The 26,627-nt window shown below is 33.8% G+C and overlaps 2 protein-coding genes and 1 pseudogene across 2 annotated transcripts; 2 read left to right on the plus strand and 1 right to left on the minus strand.

Moving 5' to 3' along the window:
* Positions 1-4,836: 4,836 nt before the first annotated feature.
* LOC147909614 (uncharacterized) lies at positions 4,837-6,837 on the plus strand. Its single transcript, XM_087406544.1, has 2 exons — positions 4,837-4,981; positions 6,446-6,837. Exons 1-2 carry the CDS (start codon positions 4,837-4,839, stop codon positions 6,835-6,837), a joined length of 537 nt encoding a protein of 178 aa, XP_087262670.1.
* A 3,741-nt stretch (positions 6,838-10,578) lies between these two features.
* LOC147909615 (uncharacterized) lies at positions 10,579-13,086 on the minus strand. The gene is made up of 2 exons (XM_087406620.1): positions 10,935-13,086; positions 10,579-10,865 (listed from the first exon to the last, which is right to left on the minus strand). Exon 1 carries the CDS (start codon positions 12,759-12,761, stop codon positions 11,163-11,165), a length of 1,599 nt encoding a protein of 532 aa, XP_087262746.1. The 5' UTR covers positions 12,762-13,086; the 3' UTR covers positions 10,579-10,865; positions 10,935-11,162.
* A 519-nt stretch (positions 13,087-13,605) lies between these two features.
* Positions 13,606-21,529, plus strand: LOC147909616 (uncharacterized; annotated as a pseudogene).
* Positions 21,530-26,627: the final 5,098 nt, after the last annotated feature.

Here is a 26,627-nt window from a genome sequence, read left to right on the forward strand (position 1 = left end):
TACATTTCTTCACTGAACTTACACTGTAAAAAATAAAATATTAATTTTAACTTAGAGATGTATAGTGGACTTTCTAAGATTCTAAAAATGTCAAAAATTAAGATTTTTGTGTTAATTTTAACATTTCTGCATGTCAGAAAGTCCACTATACTACGCGTCTTTAAGTTAAAACATTTTATTTCTTATAGTGTATATAATTATGCCGAATAAATGAAGATGTAGATATAATACTTGGTACAAGCGTTGTACAAATTGCTGAAGCAAAAGCTTGATATGGTACTTGATAAATTGCATGAAGAAATATCTTCCTCTGATGATTCTGATGTAAATGAAAAGGATCTTATATCACATTCAAATGCACTTTGTGATAATGAGGATTTGCAAATCACTATCGAAGAAGCAATCTGCATAACAGAAGAGAACGAAGTAATACACATAAGCGAATTTTGCTCGCGGTTCCGGTTTTACATCATCAGACATATATTGACGATAGCGCTTTTGGCGCAGACGATCAGATTCTTGCTCATCAAACACGCGATCAATTGATAGAGTTACTTTCGCCTTCGAAAATGAGCGAGCAATGCCACCACTCTGTTGTCTGAGTTCGATCTTGCGAATCATGGTCTAGCCAGTCATAAAGTTCGTCAAGACGACGAGGGGTACCTTAAGGTCTTAGGAATACTCTGGAATTCTAAGCTAGTTATCTTTCCGCGTTACCGTACCGTCATCACCCGAATGAACCAAACGAGCTATTCTGTCAACCATCGCTAAGTTTTTCGATCTTTTAGGATGGGCTACTCCCGTTAATATTATCGCCAAAATTTTTATGCAGCCACTGTGGTCCCTCCAATGCCGGTGGGATGACGAAATTCCTAGCCAACTTCTTGATTGCTGATCCGATTACTATCTTCCGCCATTCTCAATGCCATTAGCATTCTGCGCTGAACTACTTACGGATCTCACACTCTACACTGCGCTCTTCATAGATTTTCCGATGCATCGACTGCGGCTTTCGCTGCTGTTGTATATCTTTGTACCGTTAATATAAACGGCTCAATCACCGTCTCTCTTCTCGCCACCAAATCAAAAGTGGCCTCTCTCAAAAAAATTAGCGTCCCGCGATGGAGTTATCCACTGCATTGCTTCTGGCTCATTTTCGCACACTCAGCGTTCCAACTTCCGAATCTCGAGTGTCACTGCTGGACGGACTCCACCATCACACTCGTCTGGCTGAATCAGTCACCTTCCCGATGGAAAACTTTCGTCGCCAATCGCGTTTCGGCTGTGCAGTCACTCCTTCCTGAGTTTCTTGGCGTCATGTTCCGACACACATCAATCACGCGTCTCACGGTCTTGCTCCCGATCTTTTCAAGACACATGCTTTATGGTGGTCAGGCCCTCCATGCATCATCCTCCCGAATCCTGGCCGAACTCGTGCTCTTCGGCAGCCCTCCGTTGGATATTATGTTTCTCTCGAACAATTCAGAGCCTCCGGTATATGCCTTGCACGCTACGCCCAATTGGGATCTTGCGTCGCATTATTCTTCGTGGCCAAAATTGCTATGAATTATCGCTTATCTGTACCGTTTTCTAAATCAACTCCGAGTGCCGAACTCCCTTTGAATGAAATTTCACTCCCCAAAATTTAGAGTAGCATATTAACATTTTTATAATATGCTTGTTGGTAGCATCAAATTATTAAAATTGCTTGTCAATTTATTTCGCGATTATTAGAGTAGTTTTAATTGTGTTTGTTAAGACATTCGCACAGTTAGCAATGCTGTACGATTCATGAACACACCCAGATGGCGGAACCTATGCAATATCCATGTATATTTGTCCTACTACCGCCGGCAACCTCGGCGGCCATCTTTTCTACATGCATTATTAATCACGCAACGTGATTCTTGTACTGTCGAAAAATATACGATCGCTTGTCTCTAGAATACCTGTGTCATTTTTCGTTCGCCAGGTTATGGGTCCAGGATCTATGTAAATTGCGTTTTCGTATAGAAAGTAAAGTTGTGATACCTAAAGCACAATTCGGAAATTATATCTCACGAATAACCTAAAAATGAGTTCCAACAATACAATACGCATAAAAACACTAAACAAGTCGAACTACGACATATAGAAATTGCAGATGGGGGCTCTGCTAATTAAAAATGCGGATATGTTAACGGCGACTTACCTAAGCCGGAACTTAAACCATCGGGATTAGATGTGACAGCAAGGCGAAGTCAGACATTATATTATCTACAAGTCCATCAGAATTCAAACAAATCAAAGGACTAGAGACATTATGAGAGGTATGGCTAAAACTAGAATGTATTTACGCGTCTAAAGGATCAGCTAGAAAGGCCACACTATTGAAACAGCTTACGCTGTGCCATATGAAAGAAGATACGGATGTTCTCTCACATCTTGACAAATTCTTTGTCGCGGCCGATAAGTTATTAGATGGAGGTAAAGATTAACGAAGATCTTCTAGCTATTATGTTACTACATAGTTTATGGTTTACCCCCTAGTTTCGAGAACTTCTGTTGCTCCATAGAATCTCGTGCCTAATCCAGAAACCTTGCGTATTAAAATCATAGAGGAATAGGCATGATCAAATGATGATGCGGATCGAGGCGGAAAGGAAGCTTTACTAGCGAGGAACAAATGTTACAAGCCTCATCATCAATATAAACAGAAGGATCGGAACTCCGGAAAAAGCGACAACGCAGGGAACGGATGAAGGAATCAAATTTTGTTGTGCAGATAAGTCGGTCATAGACTGCAAGAAAAATATCAATCTTCCTGCCAAAAACGCAGAGAACACGGATATGAACCTATATACAGAAGCAGTTTTTCAAGTGACTAAGAAAAAGGACAACTTCGCCTGTTGTCTGGATAACAGCGCAAGCTCACATTTATGTAACAGTCGAGAATTATTTATCGACATAGACAACCATGGAAGAGGTACGTTAAATCTCGTCAACGATACGTGTACGGAAATTGCAGGCCAAGTTAGTAAGATTACAGATAAAGGATTTAATGTGCTATTTACTAACGAATCTGCAGAGATTATCGATACTAAAGGAAACGTAGCAATCGTGGCGAAGCGGATTAACGATCTGTATTATATCCAAGGAAACAGGTCTGAAGATCATCGGACACCGCTTATATCTCTCAAACAAGAAATCGCGATACGAAACTGTGGCATCAACGCATGGGTCATCTTAACTTTCAGGATTTAGTCAGGGCCAAGAAGAACGGGACAATAAAAGGCATTGAACCTAATCTCTCCGACGAGAACACGACCTGTGGAATATGCACACAAGGAAAGATGTCAAGAAAACTGTTCCAAGAAAATCCACAAGAGAATCAAATACTAGAGATTATTCATATGGACATATGTGATCCATTCCGAAGAATTTCTAGGTGGCGCCGGATATTTCGTTATATCCGGTATATCGTTTATTGACGATCGTACGAAATGGTGCGAAATCCAATTTCTTCGAACGAAGAATGAAGTGCACTCAGCCTTTCGAGATTACAAAGTCCTCATAGAAAACCAAAAGGACACGAAAAGCAAATTCTTACAATCGGACAATGGCCGCAAGTTTTGTAACAAAGAATTCAACAAATTCCTAAATGAATACGGCATCGCGCGACGATTGACAGTCCCATATTGTCCCGAGCAGAATGGAGTATCAGAAAAGAAAAACCGGACATTTCTAGATACTGCTTTATTAATCGAGTCTGGGCTCCCACGGCAATTCTGGGCTGAGGCTGTGAATACATCCAACTTCATACGTTACCGATGTCCAAGTAGCTGTCAAGGACTCCTCACCAGGAATGGACTGGCTGCATTCCGGACTTTTCCTTTTTCGGAAGATTCAGATACAAGATTCTTTATCTGAACAAGGACACTAATAAAAGGAAGTTCGACTCTCGAAGCAAAGACGGAATTTTGGTTGGTTTCTCTGAGCAATCAAAAAAAAGGATACCGAGTGGATTCCGGAAAGAAGGAATGTTGAGATTGTCAGAAACATCGAGTTCTTCGAAGACAAAACTGACGAAAGAGCAGACAACACTAATCCGAATGACGAAGAGGAAAAGAACGTTGACTAATTAAAGAACTTAATCAATTCCGAGAAATGGACCTTATTCCTCAAGAAAATCAATATGAAGAATAAGAGGAGGAAAACAATGAAGACGAGGACGAACTATCCCAAAGATAACAGTCCAGACCTTGAACAGCTGAAGAGAGGTAGGAGAAGACCCCGCCTCGAAAGCACCGGCAGACCGGGAAAGAGAAGAAAGATTTATAATATGGTACCGACAGAGACCAACAGTGTACATTTCGGAGACGCTTATCTCACTGAACTATCCATGAAACTAGCTATGGAGGGACCTAACTCTGAAGAATGATTTGAAGTCATGAAGAGCGAAATAAAATCTATTTTCAAGAACGACACATGGCTGCTAGTTGATCGACCAATATACAAGGAGATCATTGGAAGCCGAATCATCCTAAGAAATAAATCAATCCAAATAGAACGATTTGTAAGAGGAAAGCTAGATTGATAGCTCAAGCCTTCTCTCAAAAACCTGGAATGCACTTTAACGAGATATTTGCTCCGGTGACTCGACTAGGAGTTAGGTTATTATCTGCCATCGCGGTTCAATTCAACATGAAGATCCATCAACTCGATGTTATTACAGCTTCCTTAAACGGCAAACTCGATGAAGAGGTACTCATAGAAGCCTCTAAATAGTTTCAAGATATCTTAGAAGCTATCATAGAGGAAGAATATAGCACAGACTTTCGAGATAGGGCGAGCAGGATGTTGCAGGAATTCCAAAAGGGAGATAGAGTATTACTTCTGAAGAAGTCCTTTTACGGATTGAGGCAATCCGGAAGAAATTGGTACAAAACACTAAACAACTGTTTAACTGAACTTGGTGCTGTCCCTTCTCAGGCTGATCCTTGTGTTTGATCGGAAAAGGGAAGAATTTGAGGTCATCCTGGCTTACATGAATGACATCTTAATCACATCAAGAAAGGAATTGACGACATAAAGATAAAATTATCAACCAAATTCGAGATGAAAGACTTGGGTCAAGTCGAGTACTAGGAATAGAATTTGTGAAGTCTGAAAATCAGATCGTATCGAGCCAAAGAGGTTATATTGGGTATGGGAAAAAGTTCGTGGCGGATTTTTAATAAAATTCAAGTGTTTTTCTTAGAGTATTAAAATCAATTTATTTAAACCAAATATGCTCCATTATTTTCAATAATATTTTGCCATTTTTGGGGCAGAGCCATAATCCCATCGCGATAGAACTTCTGTAGTTTCTGGTCGAAAAACTACTTCAAGTGATTTTCACAGGCCTTTTTTGAAACTACCTTTATACCATTAAGAGTTCTGCACAGACCTAAACAAATGAGTCTGAGGGTGCTATGTCAGGACTATACGATGGATGCATTAAGACTTCCCAGCCAAACTCTCGCAATTTTTGTCGAGTTATCAAAGATGTGTGCGATCGAGCGTTGTAGTGATGGAAGACGACACCCCTCCTATTGATTAATTCTGGCCGCTTCCTCTCAATTGCTTGCTGTAATCTCTCCAGTTGTTCACAGTAGAGTTCGGAATTAATTGTTTGATCGGACGATAACAGCTCATGGAACAATTCCCTTCCAATCCCACCACACACACAACATCACCTTCTTCGTCGTTAATCCAGGTTTTGCGATTGTTTGTACCTTCTCTCCTTCCTTTATCCATCTTTTGAGAGTTCGATTGTCGTACGTGATTCATTTTTCATCATCAGTTATCATTCTCTTCAGAAATGGCTCAATTTCAGTAGCGTATCGCAAATGTTAATTTGGTCCATCATGTTCTTAATACTCAACTCGTGAGGAAACATCGAGCTTCTTTTTGTATCCAGCTTTGTGTAAATGATTTAAAATTGGTCGATGCCTAGTTCCCTGGCAATCTCCATAGTGCTCACATGCTTATCACGCTCGATTTTTTCCATGATTTCATCGGACTTTTCAGTGATTGGTCGACCGGAGCGAGGTTCATCTTTCACATCGAAATTTCCAGTACGAAAACGAGCGAACCATTTCCGTGCTGTTAATTTTGGTAGAGTATTTGATAGAGTTTTCACCATAGATACAAATTTTTTCACAAGCTTGTGCAGCGTTCTTGCCTTTATCGTAGTAATACTGCAAAATGTAGCGAATTTTTTCCATTTTCAAAATAAAATAACTTTTGATCCATTTCACTGATTTCAATCTTTTCCTCAAAACAAAGATTGAAATGTCACCTTTTAAATGCACGTCTAGTGTTGTCGATGCGATTAGTAGTTACCGAGTGCTGAGCATTTAATGTCATTTAGTGGAAAAACGCCACGAACTTTTTCTCATATCCAATATAAATAATATTTTAGATCTATTTGGGATAACAACGGCGAAAACAGTTAGCACTCCAGTCGACTTGAACGTAAAGCTAGTGAAGCCAGTTGGTCCGCAAACAGAAGAGAAATCTTGCCTACCTTATCGGGAGCTGATTGGAGCTCTCAATTACCTCGCACTGACCACAAGACCGGACATCTGTTTCGCAGTTAATCGCCTAAGTCAATACAACAATTGCAGCGGCAAAGCTCAATGGAACGCTGCTAAGAGTTCTTTGCTATCTCAAGAAGATAATTACGGCTTAACCTACTCATGTATCGTCGAACCTCTGAAGGGATTTGCAGATGCAGACTGGGGCAGTTGTCCGGACGACCGCAGATCCTACACAGGCTACGTATTCATGCTTGATAAGGGACCTATTGCATGAGAATGCAGGAAATAGCGTACAGTGGCCCTTTCATCGACTGAGACCGAATATATGGCAACGACCGAGGCTATTAAGGAATGCATTTATTTGAAGGGTTTCTTGATGGAACTAGATTTCTAGATGGAATTTAAATTGTGAATGGTTTTGATAGAATTATGAGCAATCAAAGTCAAAATATTTATTTTATTTAATTTGCAATAACTTAGTAAAAAAATCGAAGAAACATTTTTAAAAAACGATTTTATAGGGAAAGCTTCAAGCTTTTACTATAAAAGCTTTTACTACAAAAAGTTGAAAATTTTTTCAAATTTTTTTTTTTGGACATGCTACAGACTTACAAAATGAAAAGAAGAATTTTCATTTTTTTCAGCTCGTAGTTTTCTATACGTAAAAATTACAAAACTCACATAAACTCAAAAAATATAGTAACCATTCGAAAGTAGAGATTTTAAGCTCTAAAATCCTTTTTTAAAATTTAAATATCGTTTATTTTTAACGAAATTGTAACTATTTGAACTTTGAATAATTAATTGAGTACAAATTTTTGCACTGATCCAATATATGGTTTGGGAACCAGGATTCTTTTGTTCGTTTAATTTCATAGAAGCTAAAAATGACACACACACACACACGCACGCACGCACGCACGCACGCACGCACGCATGCACGCACGCGCACACACACACACACACATACACACGTAACGAAATTAATGTTAATCTCTATCAAACGCTGTTTATTCCATGAAGAAGATTTGCGACATGTGAAATAGCTGAAGAGATTTCTAATGTATAAAATAAAGACATGCACAAGTGATAGATATAATTAATTAGTGTTGTTTTAGAATATTTATTGAAAGGACTATGTTAAGGATCGAAATGTCTGAATGTATTTTATAATTTGCAATTATGTCTTATAAATATATGATTTGGCACAATCAGCTGAGCTCTAATAACTCTTGATTTATACTTATTTGAATTAAATAAAGATGATTTGTGCACCAAGATTCTGGCAACTAATTCATTTATAAGAACGAAAGGGTTTACCTCGGGTGTGTTGATGTGGATTTTCCATAATCATTCTACGCATCAAAATATCATACAAAATTTAAAGAAAAATGAATAAGATATCAAAATTGTTATAAAAATATGTATTATTAATAAAACTTTTTTAATTTATTGATTATTTTAATTAATTAATTATTTTTTAATTTATCTTTTATTAAATGTAGAACATTTAATTTTTTTTTATTTTATACATTTTATTTTATACATTTTATTTTATACATTTACGTCAATTTGAAGGGATGTTTTATACTTTTAGGTTGTATTTTTTAATTAAATTATTTTGTATAAATGTATTGATGTATAAATGTAGAATAATATGTTGCTTGTTTGGATTTTCTTCCGTTAGCTCCATGCGAATGGTCTATGCACTCTGTTTATGTGCAAAATACAATCAACATAGAAATTCAGGTAAACAACACGTACATATATGTATTCATATGTACATACGTTGGATACATAAACTCACACGTTCCAATATTAAAGGCGCACCCTAACGCAATAATGTCTCGACAACTCTGATCCGAGATGGGAGCAGTTTTTCTTGGTTACGTCGACGCGAAGGTGTTCCATCTACCTCGCATACGAAGCTCCGCGCAAAGCTTTGTCCCCCGACAACGAATCATCTGGAGATAAACGACTCTACGCTGTCGATTTTGGCAGATCGTCTGGAAATTCATTTTCACCAAGAAATGTTAAACGATTTATCATAAAGTTACACACTCGCTGGCGCCATTCCTCGTGACAAGATTAACAATGTCAAAATGATAAATTTTTAGAGAAGATTGTTAGAGAAATACACGAATATCAGATAAAAACTTTTCTCGTTTAATTTTTTGTTAAATAGTAAAAATATAAGCTCGTGTTAAGATAAAAACAATCCAATAGTAATTGAGCCAAAAACGATTGATATAAATTTAAAATAATTATTTATAAAATAACATAAAAAAATAAATTAAAAATAAAAGGAATATAAGTGAAAGGAATATAAGGAATGTTTCGAGATTACTGATTCTTCTTCAGTCTAGAATTAAAAAATGGAAAACTAATTTGACATTAATCATCAATTAAAAGATGGAAAATTTGACATAATTTGTGAGACAATAACATACTTATGAGATGGATTATTCTATTGTATGCTTGGTCACAGTAATGAAGTGATCTTACATATCGATAAAATCGTTAGTGTGAAGTAAGTCATTTCAATGGAAGCATAGTTAAAAATTTCAAAGATTGAATAATGTCCGGCTTTATTCTATGTCAATGCAAAAAAATCATCATCCGTTCAGCGAGAATTAATAACTAAATTTAATTTTTGCGTGAGTGTTAATCTATTCGATCAAAGATATAAGTCTACTCTGTATAAATTCAGTAAATTAATTAAAAAATGTATATGAAGGCAGGAACATTAAATCCAATGTGTCAACGCAATCAATACTCAGATTCAAATGTAAGATCGCTCTACAGGACAGACAGTAAAAACTCTAACATGTATTTATTTGTTGTTATTATTACACAATAAACAATTTTAAGTGGCTAACATTCAAAAATAATCTTATATGTAAAGGGCATATATTATTACGCAAGATCTTGGGAGTGAAATAAGTTTATTCAAATCAAGAAAAAAAAAAATATATATATATATATATATATATAGATGTTTTGATCTTGATTAGACTATCTTCAATATAAATTCATAAACAAAACATAACATTAATTGAAGTACATTGAATGCATATTACATGAAAATTTGTCCAATTTACAGATTTGTTAATTATTACTACTTAAAACGCTCGTTTGGATTTTAATGAACACGTAATTTTCTTGTATGTTAATTGATGTGATGCTATGTGTCGTTTCTTGTTGAAATTAGTTTAACTTGGGGAACGATACTTCGTATTATTATACTTAATTTCCAGATTCTATTTCGCAAACAATTTCTCAATTAAAATTAATGATTACAAACAAAATAAAAAAGTGTTAGATTTTTACTGCTGCTTCCAAATCACAATTTAAGAAACTATTATTTATAACAATAGGATATAATTTTAATAATTCGTAAATTCACAAATTTCAATATCTGTGACACTCTCATGAGCTCCTTATTTTTATACTTAAACATCAAGAAAGAGGGTAATTATTGTGGAGAGCCGACGACGTGATATTGAGTGTAGGGAAATATACATCTGGAAGACGAGCTGTATCTTGTTTGTTTAAAAACATAGTTTGTTTCATTATGAAGATCATTTCGGAGATTAATCTTTTTTGAAAAGACAGTTCAGAATCTAATATTTGAATATTATCCCAATTTAAATTATGTTTATGATTTACTTGATGAAGAGATATTATCATACTGACAGTGATGATTCTAAGGGTTTTTTTATATTGAATTTATGTTCCTGTACTCTAGTTTTTAATTTCCGTTTTGTTTATCCTACATATGTAGAATTACAATCTAAACAACTGATTTTGTAAATAACATTACATTGCTCTGTTTTTTCAGTTTGTCTTTACCTAATTTTATGAATTTATTTAGTTTATTCATCGGTTTATATGCTATATTAAGATTGTTTTTTTCGCTATCGTTTTAAATTTTTTTGAGATTTCATTGACATATGGAATTGGAAAGAACTTTTTTATATTATCATCAATTGAATGAATCTTATTATAAAGCAAAGGTAGTATAAAAGAAGGGCAACGAGCCAATGACGCAAATAAAAAACTATAATTCAGCTAAGAAAACTTAATACAAAAACATTTAAAATACAATAAAATGAAACAAACGTTTCAACTCCAATTGAGTCATTTTCAATGCCATCATACAATAATATAAATGTCGTTCTAAATTGAAAATTAATACATAATCTTACAATATTCTTAAAATTAACAAATAATTCTTTCCTCTTTCGGTGTAATACGCTGTGAGTCATTTTTATCAAGAATTAACAAAGTCATAAGAAAGTTCTGGAAAAGTAACCGTATACAAAAATAATTAATATTAATCATATAAAAATTAAACATATGATGATATACCTTAGTAAATCTGTTAAAAGTCCCATAATACACAACAAGAAAAAAAAGTGAAATGTGGTCCATTTTGTGGTACAGTAAAATAGTCTTTTTAATATAATAGGTTATTAAAGCAAATTCGCAAAAGTAACGAGCATCTGACTTAAACGATGTCACACAACGAAATGTCAAACAGAAAAACATTATCAATAAACGGAAAAAGGAAAAACAGGAGGAAAAGGACAGAAGATGTTAGAAAGGAGAAAGTGAATGTATAATGTCAGAATACAATTCCGGCAAAGACTCCGTGTCATTTTGTCTATTAATCCCATGCTTTTGTTTTTTAATATGAACCATTTCTGATATCAACCTTTTGTTGTATGAAGGCTCTATATCCAATATTTCTACTTTATCCCATTTAAAGTTGTGATTCTCCACCATGCGATGGTTGGAAATCACTGATGGAGATTTTGAACTTATATTGATATCAGAAACATGTTCATGCAATCTGGTCTTTAATTGTCTTTTAGTTTGGCCAACATAACTGGCATCACAATCATCACAGGATATTCTATAAACCACATTTTGACTCTGAACGTGTTCCAAATCATCCTTTCCTCTCCTTATGAAACTTCTCAATGTGTTAGGAATAGTAAAAGCCAATTTACAATTAAGCATATTAACAACAGGTATAAATCTTTCGGATATCGTATTAACATATGGAATCGTAAAGAACCTTCCCCCACTGTCATCCTTATTCTTATTAAAATTGTTAAACTTGTTAATGTGATATTTTATTCTATTATGAATAGTCGAAAAAATAAAACTTAATGGATATCCATTCTGTAAAAAAATCTTAATAGCGTCAATCAAATTATTTTGTTGGAATTTCGGATGACACAAACAAAATATCTTATCCACGGCCCCATAAATCACACCTCTTTTATGACAGAGCGGGTGGTGTGAATGGAAATTAAGAAATCTGCCGGAAAAGGTTGCTCTACGGTAAATATCAAAAATGAGATTCCGTTCATCGATAATTATCATCGTATCTAAATAACTTATTCTTCCATCACCTATCTCCATGGTGAACTGTAATCTAGTATGTAATGAATTGAAAACATCCAAAATATCATAAATACTTTCAGAAGGAGCGGCTAAGATAATATCATCGACGTATCGGTAGTAAAACAACAAACGACAAGGCAGCATTCCAATCGCCATCTTCTCGAAATCCTGCATAACAATACTTGCAACAACCGGTGACAAAGGTGAACCCATTGGGGTCCCAAAAATCTGTTTATATATTTTTTTATTAAAAATGAAAAAAGTCGAATTCAGAACCATACGAAAGGCTATCAGAAACTCGTCCAAAGGAATCTTAGTTTTCTTAGATATAGCATCCCACCTCACAACCACACTATCAGATGCCAAATCTATAGGTATGTTAGTGAAAAGGGATACTACATCCAAGGAAACCAAAACGGAATCTGATTCCAGTTTAACATTTTTAAGTTTCTTGATCAGATCATAGCTGTTTTTTATGTGACTGGGCGTCTCCGGTAAAGAGTCCGCAATAATGCCATGCAAGAATGATGCCAAATTATAAAACGGGCTATTTACAGATGAGACAATGACTCTCAAGGGATGGTTTTGTTTATGTATCTTAGTAACACCATAAGCCCTAGGAATGACCCCATCAGTCGTCCGCAACCTCCGATACGTCAAATCATCTATTACTCCCTTACCTCTCCACCTACCAAGCAAATTACGTAACTCACCCGCAAGTTTCTTAGTAGGATCTTTCGTTATTAATTTATAAGTATTCTTATCCGAAAGCATCGATTCCATCTTGGATATGTACTCAAATTTATTCTGAGCAACGGTGACATTCCCCTTATCAGCTTTTGAAATTAAAATCTCGGGATGATCTTTTACAAATCGTTTAGTTGTTCTTACCCAATCACACAACAACTTGTCATTCAAGTCGTTCTTAGGAAAATCATTCCGAAATTTATCAATAATTAAAACACTATTATTCCTAACGAAGTTAATTAAATTCTTTTGACGGCCAACAATATTATTCTCAATATTTTTAATAAATTCTATCAATGTTCTATCTAAATTGTGTTTGTTAATAGGAAGACCAAAGCCTTCCCCCAACTGAAGCAAACATTGGACCTCTAAATGTAATCTTATTATAAAGGTCTGTTCGTTTTGACAGAGTTTTGATTCTGTTTTTATTTATGGTGGAAAATACTATATAAAGGATAATCATTTTTTAATAATTTTTTAATCATATTTGAAATGTTCTTATTGTGATATTCTGGATGCAAAAGAAATATGATCTTATCCAATTGCCTGATAATTTTTTATGGGAGATACGATGGTTGGATTTATAGCTTAAAAATTTGCCGGAATTCGTTGGTTTTTTGAATATATCGATTTTTATGTGGCCACTCTCCAACTTTATTGTCCAGAAAGTCAATAGCGTTGTTATCTCTATGTTTAACCGTAAAATTCAATCTCTCATAATAGAAATTAAACAGTTCGAGTATCGAGTACATTTGATTTTTTGGTAATGCTATTAATATGTCATCTACATAACGGTAATAGATCGGAATGTTAACATTAATGTTCAATAGAATACTCATCTCCAAATCTTGAATTGCTAGATTAGCTAAGATTGGAGATAATGAAGATCCCATGGGTAAGCCGAAAATCTATTTCAAGAATTGATTATTAAATTAAAAATAAGTTGAGTTAAGAATGAGAGAAATAGCATTCATAAATTCTTTTTTTGGAATTGTTGTATTTTTTAAGATAAAAACCCATCTTTTTTCAATGCTTTTTTAATTAATTCTGTTGAAATATTTGTGTACATAGATATAATGTCAAAAGATGCAAGTGTATAATTAGAGTCTAATGTCATTCCGTTTATTTTATTCACTATTTCAAAACTGTTTTTTAAATATCCTATTCCCTTTTTTAGACTATTATCAAAAATTTTTTTTAAATATAAATAGCTAAATGGTATTATGGGCTGTTAATAACTTACAATGATTCTTAAAAGATAATTTTCTTTATGAATTTTTGGCAAGCCATAGAACCTTAGAACATTACCGTCTGATACATGTAGTTTATTGTAGGTTGACTGATTTATATACTTCTTATTCTTCCACCTAGTTAATAATATACGTGTTTGGTTGGTCATTGTATTCGTCGGATCTTTACTAATATTAGAGTATGTTTTTTCGTCAGCTAAGATTTCATACATTTTATTATTATATTCAATTAATTGCGTTATTACTGTCGAGTTACCTTTGTTTGCACTAAAATCAGGGTGTTCAATAATAAATCGTTTTACATCTTTTATTCCCTTTTTTAATATATTATTGTCTACATTCGTACTTTGATTAAACTGTTTAATCTTGTTTAAAGTTTGTATGGCGTCATTTCTTATAGAATTACATGTATTGTTATCCAATTTATTAATAATATTTTCAATAGATTTAACAAATTCTATAACTATTCTATCATTGTCTGTTATTCGGTAAGTTAAAACCTTATCCCAGTTGTAAAATAGTAATATTTTACATTTTTTGGTATACCAATATTATTTAAATTAATGATCCATTCCTTGTTAATATTTTTTAATTTAAAATCATCTTCATATTCCATCGGATTGATGACAACATGAAATGAAGAGTCATTCTTTAAAAATTTCGTTTTGTATAATGAAATATCATTGATTTTTGAAGAAGTAAAACTTGAAGGAGTGTATTGTTATTATTATTTTTATTAATACTTATAAATTTACTATTATTCTCAATAATATCAAATTTTCTGTCATTATCATTCATCTTATTATAATCAGTATTATTATTATTTTTTGCTTTAGACCAAGATAGATTGAATCTGATAGGTTTTATAGTTTTCTTTTTTTGTAAAGATAAGGCAATTTGCAGATTATACAGTTTTTTATTAATTTTATTAAATTCTCTAAATCAAATTTGGTTAAAATTTATTTCTTGTTGATGGAGAAAAGAAAAAGACAGATCATCAGGTATCAATCAAGAAATTATGATGTTTAAATAATTCATTCTTTGTGTGAGCTAGTTGTTTGTACACATCTGCTAGTTCTAATTTTATAATTTTACTTATACAATTATATTTAATCCTATTGATTTTATTAAGTGACGAGCGATAATATAAATTAAAGTTATGATGTCGTAACATTCCATATAGATGTTTTGGAATTAAATTTTCTGTTAAGCATGTTTTTAAAAAAATAGATTCGTAATCTTAAATTGATATTCTGATGCATTAATTTCATAAATTCTTTTAATAAAAAGCATTTTTCAATGCCAAAAAATGTTCTGATAAATATGAAGAAAGATAACGTACAACGCATGTTAATGCCCGCGTATATTTAACAATAAACAATTTTAAGTGGCTAACATTCAAAAATAATCCTATATGTAAAGGATACCACCATACACCACTACACAAGATCTTGGAAGCGAAATAACAGTTTATTCAAATCAAGAAAAAAAAATGTATATACATACATATATATAGACGTTTTGGTCTTGATTAGACCATCTTCAGTATAAATTCATAAACAAAACATGACATTAATTACAGTACATTGAATGCATATTACATGAAAATTTGTCCAATTTACAGATTTGTTAATTATTACTACTTAAAACGCTCATTTAGAAAGAAACAAACTTTTGTCTTTAAACAAACAAATTGATCGTCTTCCAGATATACATATAATTCCCTACATTCAATATCACATCGTTGGCTTTCTATAATAATTACTCTCTTTCTATTGATGTATAAAAGCAAGGAGCTCATGATAGGTGTCACAAAATCAGGTAATCAAAATTTGTGAATTTACGAGTATCTTATTATTATAAATAAGTTTCTTAAATTGTGGTTTGGAAGCAGGTATAGAAATCTAATACTTTTTCATTTTGTTTGTAATCGTTAATTTTAATTGAGAAATTGTTTGCGAAATAGAATCTAGGAAATTATGCTACGTTTCACAAGTTAAATTAATTTCAACAAGAAACGACACATAGCACCACATCGATTAATGTACAACAAAATTACGTATTCATCAAAATTTAAACGAGCGTTTTAAGTAGTAATAACAAATCTGTAAATTGGACAAATTTTCATGTATAATATGCATCCAATGTATTATAATTAATGTCATGTTTTGTTTATGAATTTATACTGAAGATCTAATCAAGACCGAAACGTCTATATATATATATATATATATATATATATATATATATATGTATATATATATATATATATATATTTTCTTGATTTGAATAAAACTATTATTTCGCTTCCAAGATCTTGCGTAGTGGTGTATGTCCTTGACATATTTATTTTTGTTATCGTTATTTCGAATGGACACAAATAAATCGTAATAAATCATAAATAAAATATGATTCGTCAAGATTTTTAGTGTCTTTTATGTAAATTAATTCTCTCCTTTATTCTTTAATATATATAATAGCATTTCTGAAATTCTTCTTTTATTGTAATTATTTTTCAAATTTAAGATTTTAGTGCCTTTCCAATCAAAAGAATGGTTATGATGCAATATATGTCTATATAGCACCGATTATTACAGAAAATTTTCAGAAATGTTTCAACCTTTCACCTTTCTTATAATAGTTCTGAAAGGATTCTGTAATATATCATATGAAATGTTTTAACAGAAGTTTTTTTAAAATCTATTATATGCAATAAATTGAAAAACACATTTAAACAGAACAAAAAATTATCATGATGTAAAATCCAAAATGTTTACTAAAAGTCAATTTTTAATTAATCACGATTCAATTTAACGTCATTTTGATGACTGGTGCACACTAGTAGAGCCCATTAATAGTACGTTCCACCATTCCGACCGCCATTTCTGCAATACTGCACCTGACTGTAGCACGTGGATTTGCACGAATTGTCCCTGATATCTCAAACACAACATGAAATAAATTATTATTTGAACATAGTTATAAGTTTGAAGTTATAAGTTTGCAAAACTTATATCATGCTACCCAGTAATAATAATAAGGCAAATTATAGTATTTATACTTTGTCCGAATATATATGTTAGGTTAGATTAGATTATCAATTTAATCATTTTTCGTTCTGAAAGTCTCGTATTATAAATAATGTTTTTTTAAACTAATTTGTAAATGTTTAGATATTGTATAAAGATTAATAATTAGGTACAATTGAATTAAACAATAATAAGAGATAAAAAGAGCTAAGAGTCTATTCTATTTTTTTCGAAAGAGCAAAGAGCTATTCGCGAGTTCTAGGCCATCTATTAGAGAAACTTTTTTGAATTTGGTTATGTCTGATTTTTTACTACCCGTGGGTATATCCGATAGATATTCGGAGAGTGGAGGTGACCCACTCACAATGAATTTAATTCGGAGATTAATGGTTTGACTGATTCTACAATGATAGGAAATAAAATAGAACTTCCTTCGGAAACAAACACTAACAACAAACAAACACTTATTAATTTAGAGAATTCTTTCAATTTACATGTAAGGCTTCTACAATTCCATTGAAGTCATACAATTTGAGTTTGAGTGTCTAGAGTTATTTAACGTTATTTACGAAAACAATCTGACATTCTATCTATTTTATACATTTTAACATCCCTGGATAATTTATCGTCTAGTAAAGTACAATAAATCAACGTAAGAATCGGCTCTTGATTCATACAAAGAATTAGCTAAAAAAATGAAATCTTTGATACTCATCTGTACTAACATTTCATTGTACGAGGTTTAGTATGAATAAGTTATGAAGACCTCTTTTTAGTCTGATGGCGCCTGTCTAGATAATGTTGATAACCTAATTAGTTTCGATTTGGATTTAGGACATAATACAATTAAAAGATATAGAACTCCAGTCAAAAATAAGATAGTGCCATGGTGAATTGAACTTTGTTCGGAAACTGTCATAATAGAAGAAAAGCTTTTATTAAACTTAAAAATTCTCCATCAAGAGAATCATTGGCTGCTTATCGAAAAGCATCGCATGAAAGGACTAGGAGCATTATTGTTAAAAGGAAAAGGAAAAAATTTAAAGAATTTGTTAATAAAGTAGATCGTAACTCTCAAATTAAATTTTTTTGGGATATGATTAATATTTTTAAGAGTTGTGCTTATAATAATCTCATTAATCTATCTAGAATATCATCCGAGGAATTGGCGGAAAAATCAATTCAAAATTTAGCATCTCGCTGGTTTTCTGTTGGTCTGGAGATTCCAAATGATATGGAATCGAATCGGAGGCTATTTTTGGAATTTGAAATTGATGAGTTCGTTGAAATTATCGGCTCTGTCAGAATTAAGTATGCTCCAGGACCGGATTTGATTAACAATGCACTTATCACCTCGTTACCCCGAGAGGCTTTAGAAATATTAACTGTTTCTTTCAATCAAATGATAGAACAAAATAGATTCCCGAATCCCTTGGAATAAAGCGAACACAATTCTTATTCCGAAACCAAATGATAAAGGTCTTAGATCAATATTCCTTACCTCAAGAAAAATGTTTGAGAAGTTACCAAAAGATTTGAACGTTTAATAGAATTGGAAAATATAATCCCTATTTCTCAATCTGTATTCCGTAGGGGGAGATCATATGATCATTGCTTAGTGCATGCTAAATGTGGTGGATTAACTTTTATAAAAAGGAGATCGTTGAGTGCTCCTTTCCTGGACATCAAAGGAGCGATAGTATAGACTTATCGATTCTCTTTGGATTTATTAATAAACTGCCAATACCATTAAACTATAAATGATTTTCCATTATTTTGTGTTTCCTAGAATCGTAAATTTTTATAATTCGGGAACCTTCTATGGAGAACAATTAGTATAAAAAGGCCTGCCTTAAGGATCTGTATTAAGCCCTATTTTCAATATTTATGTTAATCGGATTCTATTCTCGGTTCTTCATAATTGTTCATCTATTCAGTTTACGATTTTGTAATTTTGTGTAACAATAATAATCTGGAATCGATTGTTAACCATTTGAAATTGGCCTTTAACAGTGTTAATTCCCGGCTTAATTCGATTAATTTATTTTTGCGGAAATAAACAAAACGCAATTTACAATTTTTCATGGAATCAGGAAATTTTTAATACCAATAGATATTCTACTAAATGACAGGATTATTCCGTTTTTTTTTCTAACTCAATCAAATATTTGGAATTTATCATGGATTCAGGTTTAAGATGAAGAGATCACTTGATTAACTTCAAGCGTAAGAGAACAAAGTCTTTGAATATTCTTAACTGGATTTCTGGCTCTTCGTGGAGCCATTGACCCAATAACTGCTATTATGTTTATTAATGCAACTATTTTGGCTCAGTGTGAATAAGGTTCTTTCTGATTTATTAGTATGCCTAAAACATATATTAAACAAATAAACATGCTTTGCAAAGCTTATAAATTAGCTTTGGACCTTCCTAGATCTTCGGGAAATGCTGGAAATTCTCTGGTCAGAATCCTTTTGAAACTAGGGTTACAAAACTAACTGATAGCTATCTTTTAAAATTTATTCAATTCAAACATACTCTTATTATTAATAGGATTAGCCATTTAGCACATCTTGCTGTTCATGGAAAGATTGCTAAAAGAAACATTCCATATTGTTTATAGATGGAATGAAAGTAATATTTTTAAGGATTCAATTTATATATGGGAAATCCACCCATCGTTTGCCTATCTTTTAGACTTTTTATCTGTTAGATGTGAAGTGGATTTAAACTCAGGGAATTTGGCTAAAGGTTGTGGTCCAGATAGAGTTTTTATAAATTTAATTGCATTTAGAGCTGCCTCACCTAATGAGGTTAGAATTTAGTTGGTTCTAGATATATATATATATTGGATGGTGTTACATATGTTGGATGCACCTTTTGGATTTCATCAAGGGATTTTGGCCAGGGGTATTCTCTAAACCCGATTTATAGTTCTTTTGCTGCGGAAGGTTGGGCCATCTTAGGCTGTGTTCAGATTCCTCATCGGGTGGGTAATCGCTGGGTGAGAGATGACTGGATGAGTGGGCGGAGCCTAGCAAAAAGTATCGGAATGGTTTGGAAATCTGAACGCACTCTAAGACAAGAGTGTCCTATCAGACATCGATTACAGCATATAATGTAAATGTATCAGATTTATGAATTATACATAATATCATACTAAATACATAATATCATACATAATCATATATACTAAAATATACGTATATAATAATGATAAAAGATATAAAATAAATATCTTACTAATATATAAGTCCCGACCTGTAAAACTTAATAGATTAAATACTTGGCCTCTTTTGAGTTATGGTTTATAACAGACATAACCTGAAATTTAAATTTTCTTATAGATGCACGTCAAACGTTCTGGGATAACACAGGAAGTCTTTAATGCGTCACTACCACCCATTCCACTCGGCTCAAGAAATCGTCATCTCTAATTTTTCCATCTTCCCGGATGAATAGAGTAGCAATCTGAACGTTCCACCTAAGCGCCTAATAAAGGCACTCAAAAGAAATCTGAACACTTTTTGGGTGTCTGGGTGCACCCGGATGGGGAATCTGAACGCAGCCTTAGAGATAATTAATTATATATTGAAAAATAACATTTCATTTCGCTAATATGTGTATAGATTCAAAAAGCTGTCTAACTGCACTTTTGTTGGGCAAAAATAACAAATCTAAGCTTTGCTCCTAATTCGAGATATCCAAAATAAATTATTTTCAATCAGGAAAAATTTTCCTGATATCCATATTAGGTTTACTTGATATCCTGTACATATAGGTATAAAAAAATAACAAAACTGTAGATTTCATAGCTAAGAAGGCTGCAAGATCCGGTATTCCACTTAATAATAAAATAGATTATAAACAACACATTCGTCGATTTTACGACCTTATATTTATAAATAAATAAAATATTAATGACAAATTTTTATGAATCATTCGATATGAGAGCTGATAAATATTATATGGAAATAGCGGAATACATCGATTTGAAATTATGCAAAAAAGTCAAGATTAATAGAAGAGATTTTAGCAGAATTATAAGAGTTATTTGGTTATTGTTTCACTAATTTCTTTCTATATAAAATTAAAGTTAAGAATGATCTGAAGTACGATTGTGGATTTGAGTTTCAAGATCTCAATCATGTAATATAGGCATGTTCTAAATATGAAAATGAAAGCAGGGAGATAATGATAAAATCTTTTTTAGATCTACAGTTATATCCTTCTTTCTCTGTGGCTTATGTTTTAACTGAGGCAAATATTAAGGCAGTTAAATATATAATTAATTTTTTAAATTACAATAACATAAAAATATTTAAGATTTAGATATTGAAATGTTGTAACGGTCTTTTACCCAAGATGTGCTTCATCCCTCATGTCATCTGGTGGCGCCAACTGTTGAACCTCTGTGGCTATTGGAGCGAGTGTTGTGCAATATGGCGTGGTTACCAATCAAAGGCGAAGGACAATTGGCGGGAAATCGTTAGGTTGAGAATGAGTGCTACTCACTGCTTCTGATTTTTATGCCATAAGGCGATTTAATATAAACTTAATATTAAACTAACTAAATACTAAATACAAATATGGATTAGAAAATAGAGACGTGATTGCGCGTGTAAGATGGCTCGGATACCGGCATTGTGTCACGTTACAATACAAGAACTATGAAAATACACTCTAAGAAATTATCTGACGACGCTAACAATTATCACAGACATGAGCAGTGATCGCTATCGGTCTCGCGGAATACACAAAGTAATTCGGAACCTCAACTTCCGAGTTCTAACTTACTGACTATCGCAGAGACTTACACGAGGTCTGCACGCGGCACGCCATGACACCAGAGAGAGCGAACGGAAGAAGAAACGGATAGAACGACCGCATCAGCGCCGCGACGGACGCATGCAGCGCCGCTACTGGCGCTCGCAGCGCCGCAGCTAACGTTCGCAGCGCTGCAACCAACGCTCGCAGCGCCGCGACTAACGCTCGCAACGCCACACCTCGGAGCTCCATCTTTTGTGCGAAGGAATAGCGTTGGCTCTGGGCATGGAGTATAAAGAATAGGAAGCCAAACCAGGCTTTGAAAAGTATGGTCAAAATCGAGTTTCTGAATTGGTATTGGTGGTGCTCGGTAGGCGGCGTTTGATCGCAAAACTCCTCTCATATACGTTTATGCACACACAACCGAACACACATAACCTTAGAATAGAGACATTGATCCTTTGATATCATGCTCTGATAGTAACAAAAAGACGTATAGGGGAGCTAATAGACTCATTTTTCAGTTTCGAATTTTTACAGACAAAATTAAGAAATTTATCGAAAAAATGAATTCTACACCAGTATTACATACATTTGACTAATAATATTTTAATAATAAGGGGAAATTGATAACTAATATGAAAAAAAATACATTTTTCTAATGCATTCCATCTGATTCAACTAGCCCCGGGACCGGGATAACTCGACTAAGATTATTAAAACAAAGATTAATGTTAAGATAGGAAACAAGACCGTTTATATTAAATAACATTACAATCCGAAGCGCCACTACGATCTAAGTATTAAGAACTAATATAGGTGCGCAACTAAGTTCCCGCTGTTTGTCAACAGATGGCTCCAGCAGTAAGTGCTGGTCGATTCTGACATAACCTAAACGTCATGAACCAAGCTTAGACATATGGTAAACAAACCGCTTTGAAACATTAGTGATTTTGTTTTTACGTCATATTCTTTTGGTTGTGTGAAAATGTCTGATTTTGTGCCAAATAATCGTCATATGCGGGAAGTATTGATTTTCTTCTTTCATTCGAAGAAAACGGCGGCTGAAGCGCATAGAGAGCTCCAAAAAGTTTACGAAGATGCTGCTCTAAGTGAAACAACGTGCCGAGATTGGTTCCGTCGCTTCAAAGACGGTGATTTCGATGTTGACGACCGTCCGCGTGAAGGAAGGCCAAAAACCTTCGAAGACGTTGAATTGGAGGCATTGCTCGATGAGGATCCGTGCCAAACGCAAGAAGAGCTTGCTTCAGTATTAGGAGTTACCCGCCAAGCCATTTCCAAGCGATTGCATGCGTTGGGAATGATTCAGAAGCAAGGAACTTGGGTTCTTTATGAGTTGAAGCCAAGGGACGTTGAGCGTCGTTTTTTCGTCTGTGAACAACTGCTCCAGCGACAAAAAAGGAAGGGTTTTCTTCATTGCATCGTGACGGGTGATGAAAAATGGATTCATTACAGCAACCCAAAGAGAAGAAAGTCATGGGGGCTGCCCGGTCATGCTTCTACGTCGACGCCTCGGCCGAATATTCACGCTGCGAAGGTTATGCTGTGTATTTGGTGGGACCAGGTCGGTGTTATTTATTATGAGCTGTTGAAACCGAACGAAACCATCACTGGGGAACAGTATCGACTTCAATTGATTCGATTGAGTCGAGCACTGCGCGAAAAACGGCCACAATACGCGGAGAGGCACAAAAAAGTGATTCTACAGCATGACAACGCTCGGCCTCACGTTGCCAAACCCGTTAAAACCTACCTGCAAACGCTGAAATGGAAAGTCCTATCCCACCCGCCATATTCTCCAGATATTGCACCGATATTGTCCGATTATCATTTGTTCCGTTCGATGGCACATGGTCTGGCTGACCAGCAGTTCGACTCATATGAAGACATCCAAAAATGGCTTGATTCGTGGATAGCCTCAAAAGATGAACAGTTTTATCGTGATGGTATACGAGCTCTGCCAGAAAGATGGGAAAAAGTAATAGCTAGCGATGGGCAATACTTTCAATGATTCATTTGTAACCATTTTTTCATAATTAAGTTGCATTTTCATCAAAATAACAGCGAGAACTTAATTGCGCACCTAATATATTATTCAAACGAATGAATTAATTTCAGAAATAATAATTACGTGTCGATATGGTTGTCGACATTAACGCAATTAATCTGAAATGTAATAATCCCCCCAAAATTCCCCAAATTAATCTTAAAAAACTGTAATACACTTATTTTTTCGCAATAAGTTTCGTTAAAATCCTCGATTTGGCATTCTTTGTTCTTTTTAAAACAATTCAACACGCAAACAAGCTCCGGCAACGGACAATCGAAAGTTCTAGAACAATTCAATTGTCGCATGCGAGCGCCGCGCTTCGACGAATACGTCACGCGCTGTCACCAATCCCACGTACGGATTTTGTCGCGCATGACTGTTACGTTGAACGTCGTTAGAAAGGAATCCAAAGCGCCAATCAATTTGTACAACTAATGCCACGTAATAATTACGATTGTGGCAAAATTTTATTGAATTTTTCCCAAGAAGAAAGCCCAGGCCGAAAGCAATAAATGCTTCGATCTCGCCGTCCTCTGCTTAGAGTCCTTACTTCCTAAAGTTCTTAGACTTCTTAGAGTCATAATCTCGCTACTATATCGCTTCGTAAAACCGCCGTGCTAACCGCTTAGTGAAAACCGCTATACAACGAATCTTTTCGAGAAGAGCCGAGAAATCGCCGAGATATTCCATCACCGCGATTCCAAATTATTTGGAAAAGGTGACCGCATTTAATATTCTGTTAATCTAATATTTAATTAATTATATTTTCTGAATTTGTAACTGTGCATATTAAAGAAAATTCTTTTGTTAAATTACAAAGAAACTGAGTTCTCTTTACTGTCGTGTATCATATCAACCGTGTGCCGTTCTCTCATTCGAATCTTTCCGCGCGGTGCATTCCCGCACAATATTAATAAAACTTTTATAAAAATATATTTTAAACACAAACATTCGCTTCGCAGGGCAAAATAATGTTTCCTTTTGTAAAATTTGTTTATTTCGTGCAAAAATAATGAGTCGAATGAGTCTAATTTTTTGAGATTGGAGGAAACTAAACTTATAACATTTATCACTGAGGAAAATCTCTTTAAAGAAATAAAATTTTGAGTAAGTACTATAAGAGTTGTCATTAAATGAGTCATATAGTTCCATGCTGTGGTTAGTCTATTATCCCCATCCATTTATTTTTTAAAAATGTTAACAATATACAATAATAAAGATACATAAACAAAAAAAATTTGTTGAACTTTATTAAGTAAGAACTACACTTATTATCTAAGTAGAAATCAAATATCTCAGACAATCATATACGATAGTAAAACAAAAACTTTAAGAATAAAAATATTTACTTAGGTGTACAATTGTTCAAAATTATTGCATAACTTCTATCATAGATGTATTCGCAACAAGATGTTACAGCAGACTTAGCGGCAGTCGCTGCTGCATCAGACACGTTTACGCATGTCTCGTGTTTTGTTTTTAATGTAGCCTCAATTATTCTACTTATCCGTATATTCAACTGACCCCAATCTCCCCTAAATTGTCATTAAAACTGCAGAATGGAGCATACTTCATGTAAAATTGATATGACCTACTATGCAAACTGCGAGAACGATATGGTGGAACGAAAGCGACATCTCGATCGAACTAATTCAGACCATTTTTGATCAAGGTTTTTTATGGCCTCCATGTAAGTTCGGCCTCCTATTCTCTATACTCCATCTAGCTCTAGGAATTAAAGTGACGAGTTGAATTTCTGAGCATAATTGGTGCGAGAGGTCTCGATTTCGTGGCTGAGAGAAAAAGTGACTTTGGGGACATCAATCTTATTGATTGCAATAAAGTAAAGGTGAGACCTCGTGGAAGTTATCAGAGGTTTATATTCCCAAAATCAACGCATGATACTATGACCCTTTCCTTGGATCGGAAAATTAAGCAGAGACATAAGAAGAAGAAGAAGAAGCAGCTATTTATGCAGAGGTCCGTTCGATAAATTTAGATCATGTGACTAGATGAGAAAGCAATGGATGCGCTAGCCATTACGTAAACAAATGCACCCATATGTTTCTTTTCTACAGCTGTCTACAGCTGAACTAGTACATATACATACCTAAAATAGATACACATATGTAATCTTTTTATATGACATTTGTAATTGCATTACTTAACCGCTACATTATTCAACAAGAAAATACAAAAACATTAATACTTGTTTAACTCCTCATCCTGACGGAGTTCATGATTCTTATGGAAGTAAATGGTAAATTCTTGGAATGGAGTAAATGGAGTATGATGGAACTGGTCAACTGGAGCGAAACATGGCGGTACTGACACATATGCTGAAGGTAGTGAGGATGAATGTCGCTTCTCTCATATATAGGATTCTAGTTGCGAGGTTAAAATCGTTGCTATGGCATATAACATATACTCGATATGTGAAGCCGAAATCGCGGTATCATCACATGATTACGAAATACTACTGACGCAGTGCACGAATTAACGATTTAATTAAGACAAAAAAAACTTCTGGATTAATTAGAATAAATCTAGGTAGAAAAATATTAATAGTAGTGAGTCTGGTGATATGTAAATGCATATAACAGAACATATACACCAAGCGTTTCTGACACTACCTTATAAAATTCCAACAATTTAAAAACTATGATTAATTTGCTAGTAGTTGTCATGCTATCAAGCAATATAATTATAAAAAGATGTTGATAAAAATCCGACTTGAACAGTGCCAGGGGATGCTTGTGCAAATAGAATGAAACCTATGCGCTA

Source organism: Acromyrmex echinatior, chromosome 5 (assembly GCF_024713525.1).
Source record: "Acromyrmex echinatior isolate Ae372 chromosome 5, ASM2471352v2, whole genome shotgun sequence".
NCBI lineage: Eukaryota > Metazoa > Arthropoda > Insecta > Hymenoptera > Formicidae > Acromyrmex > Acromyrmex echinatior.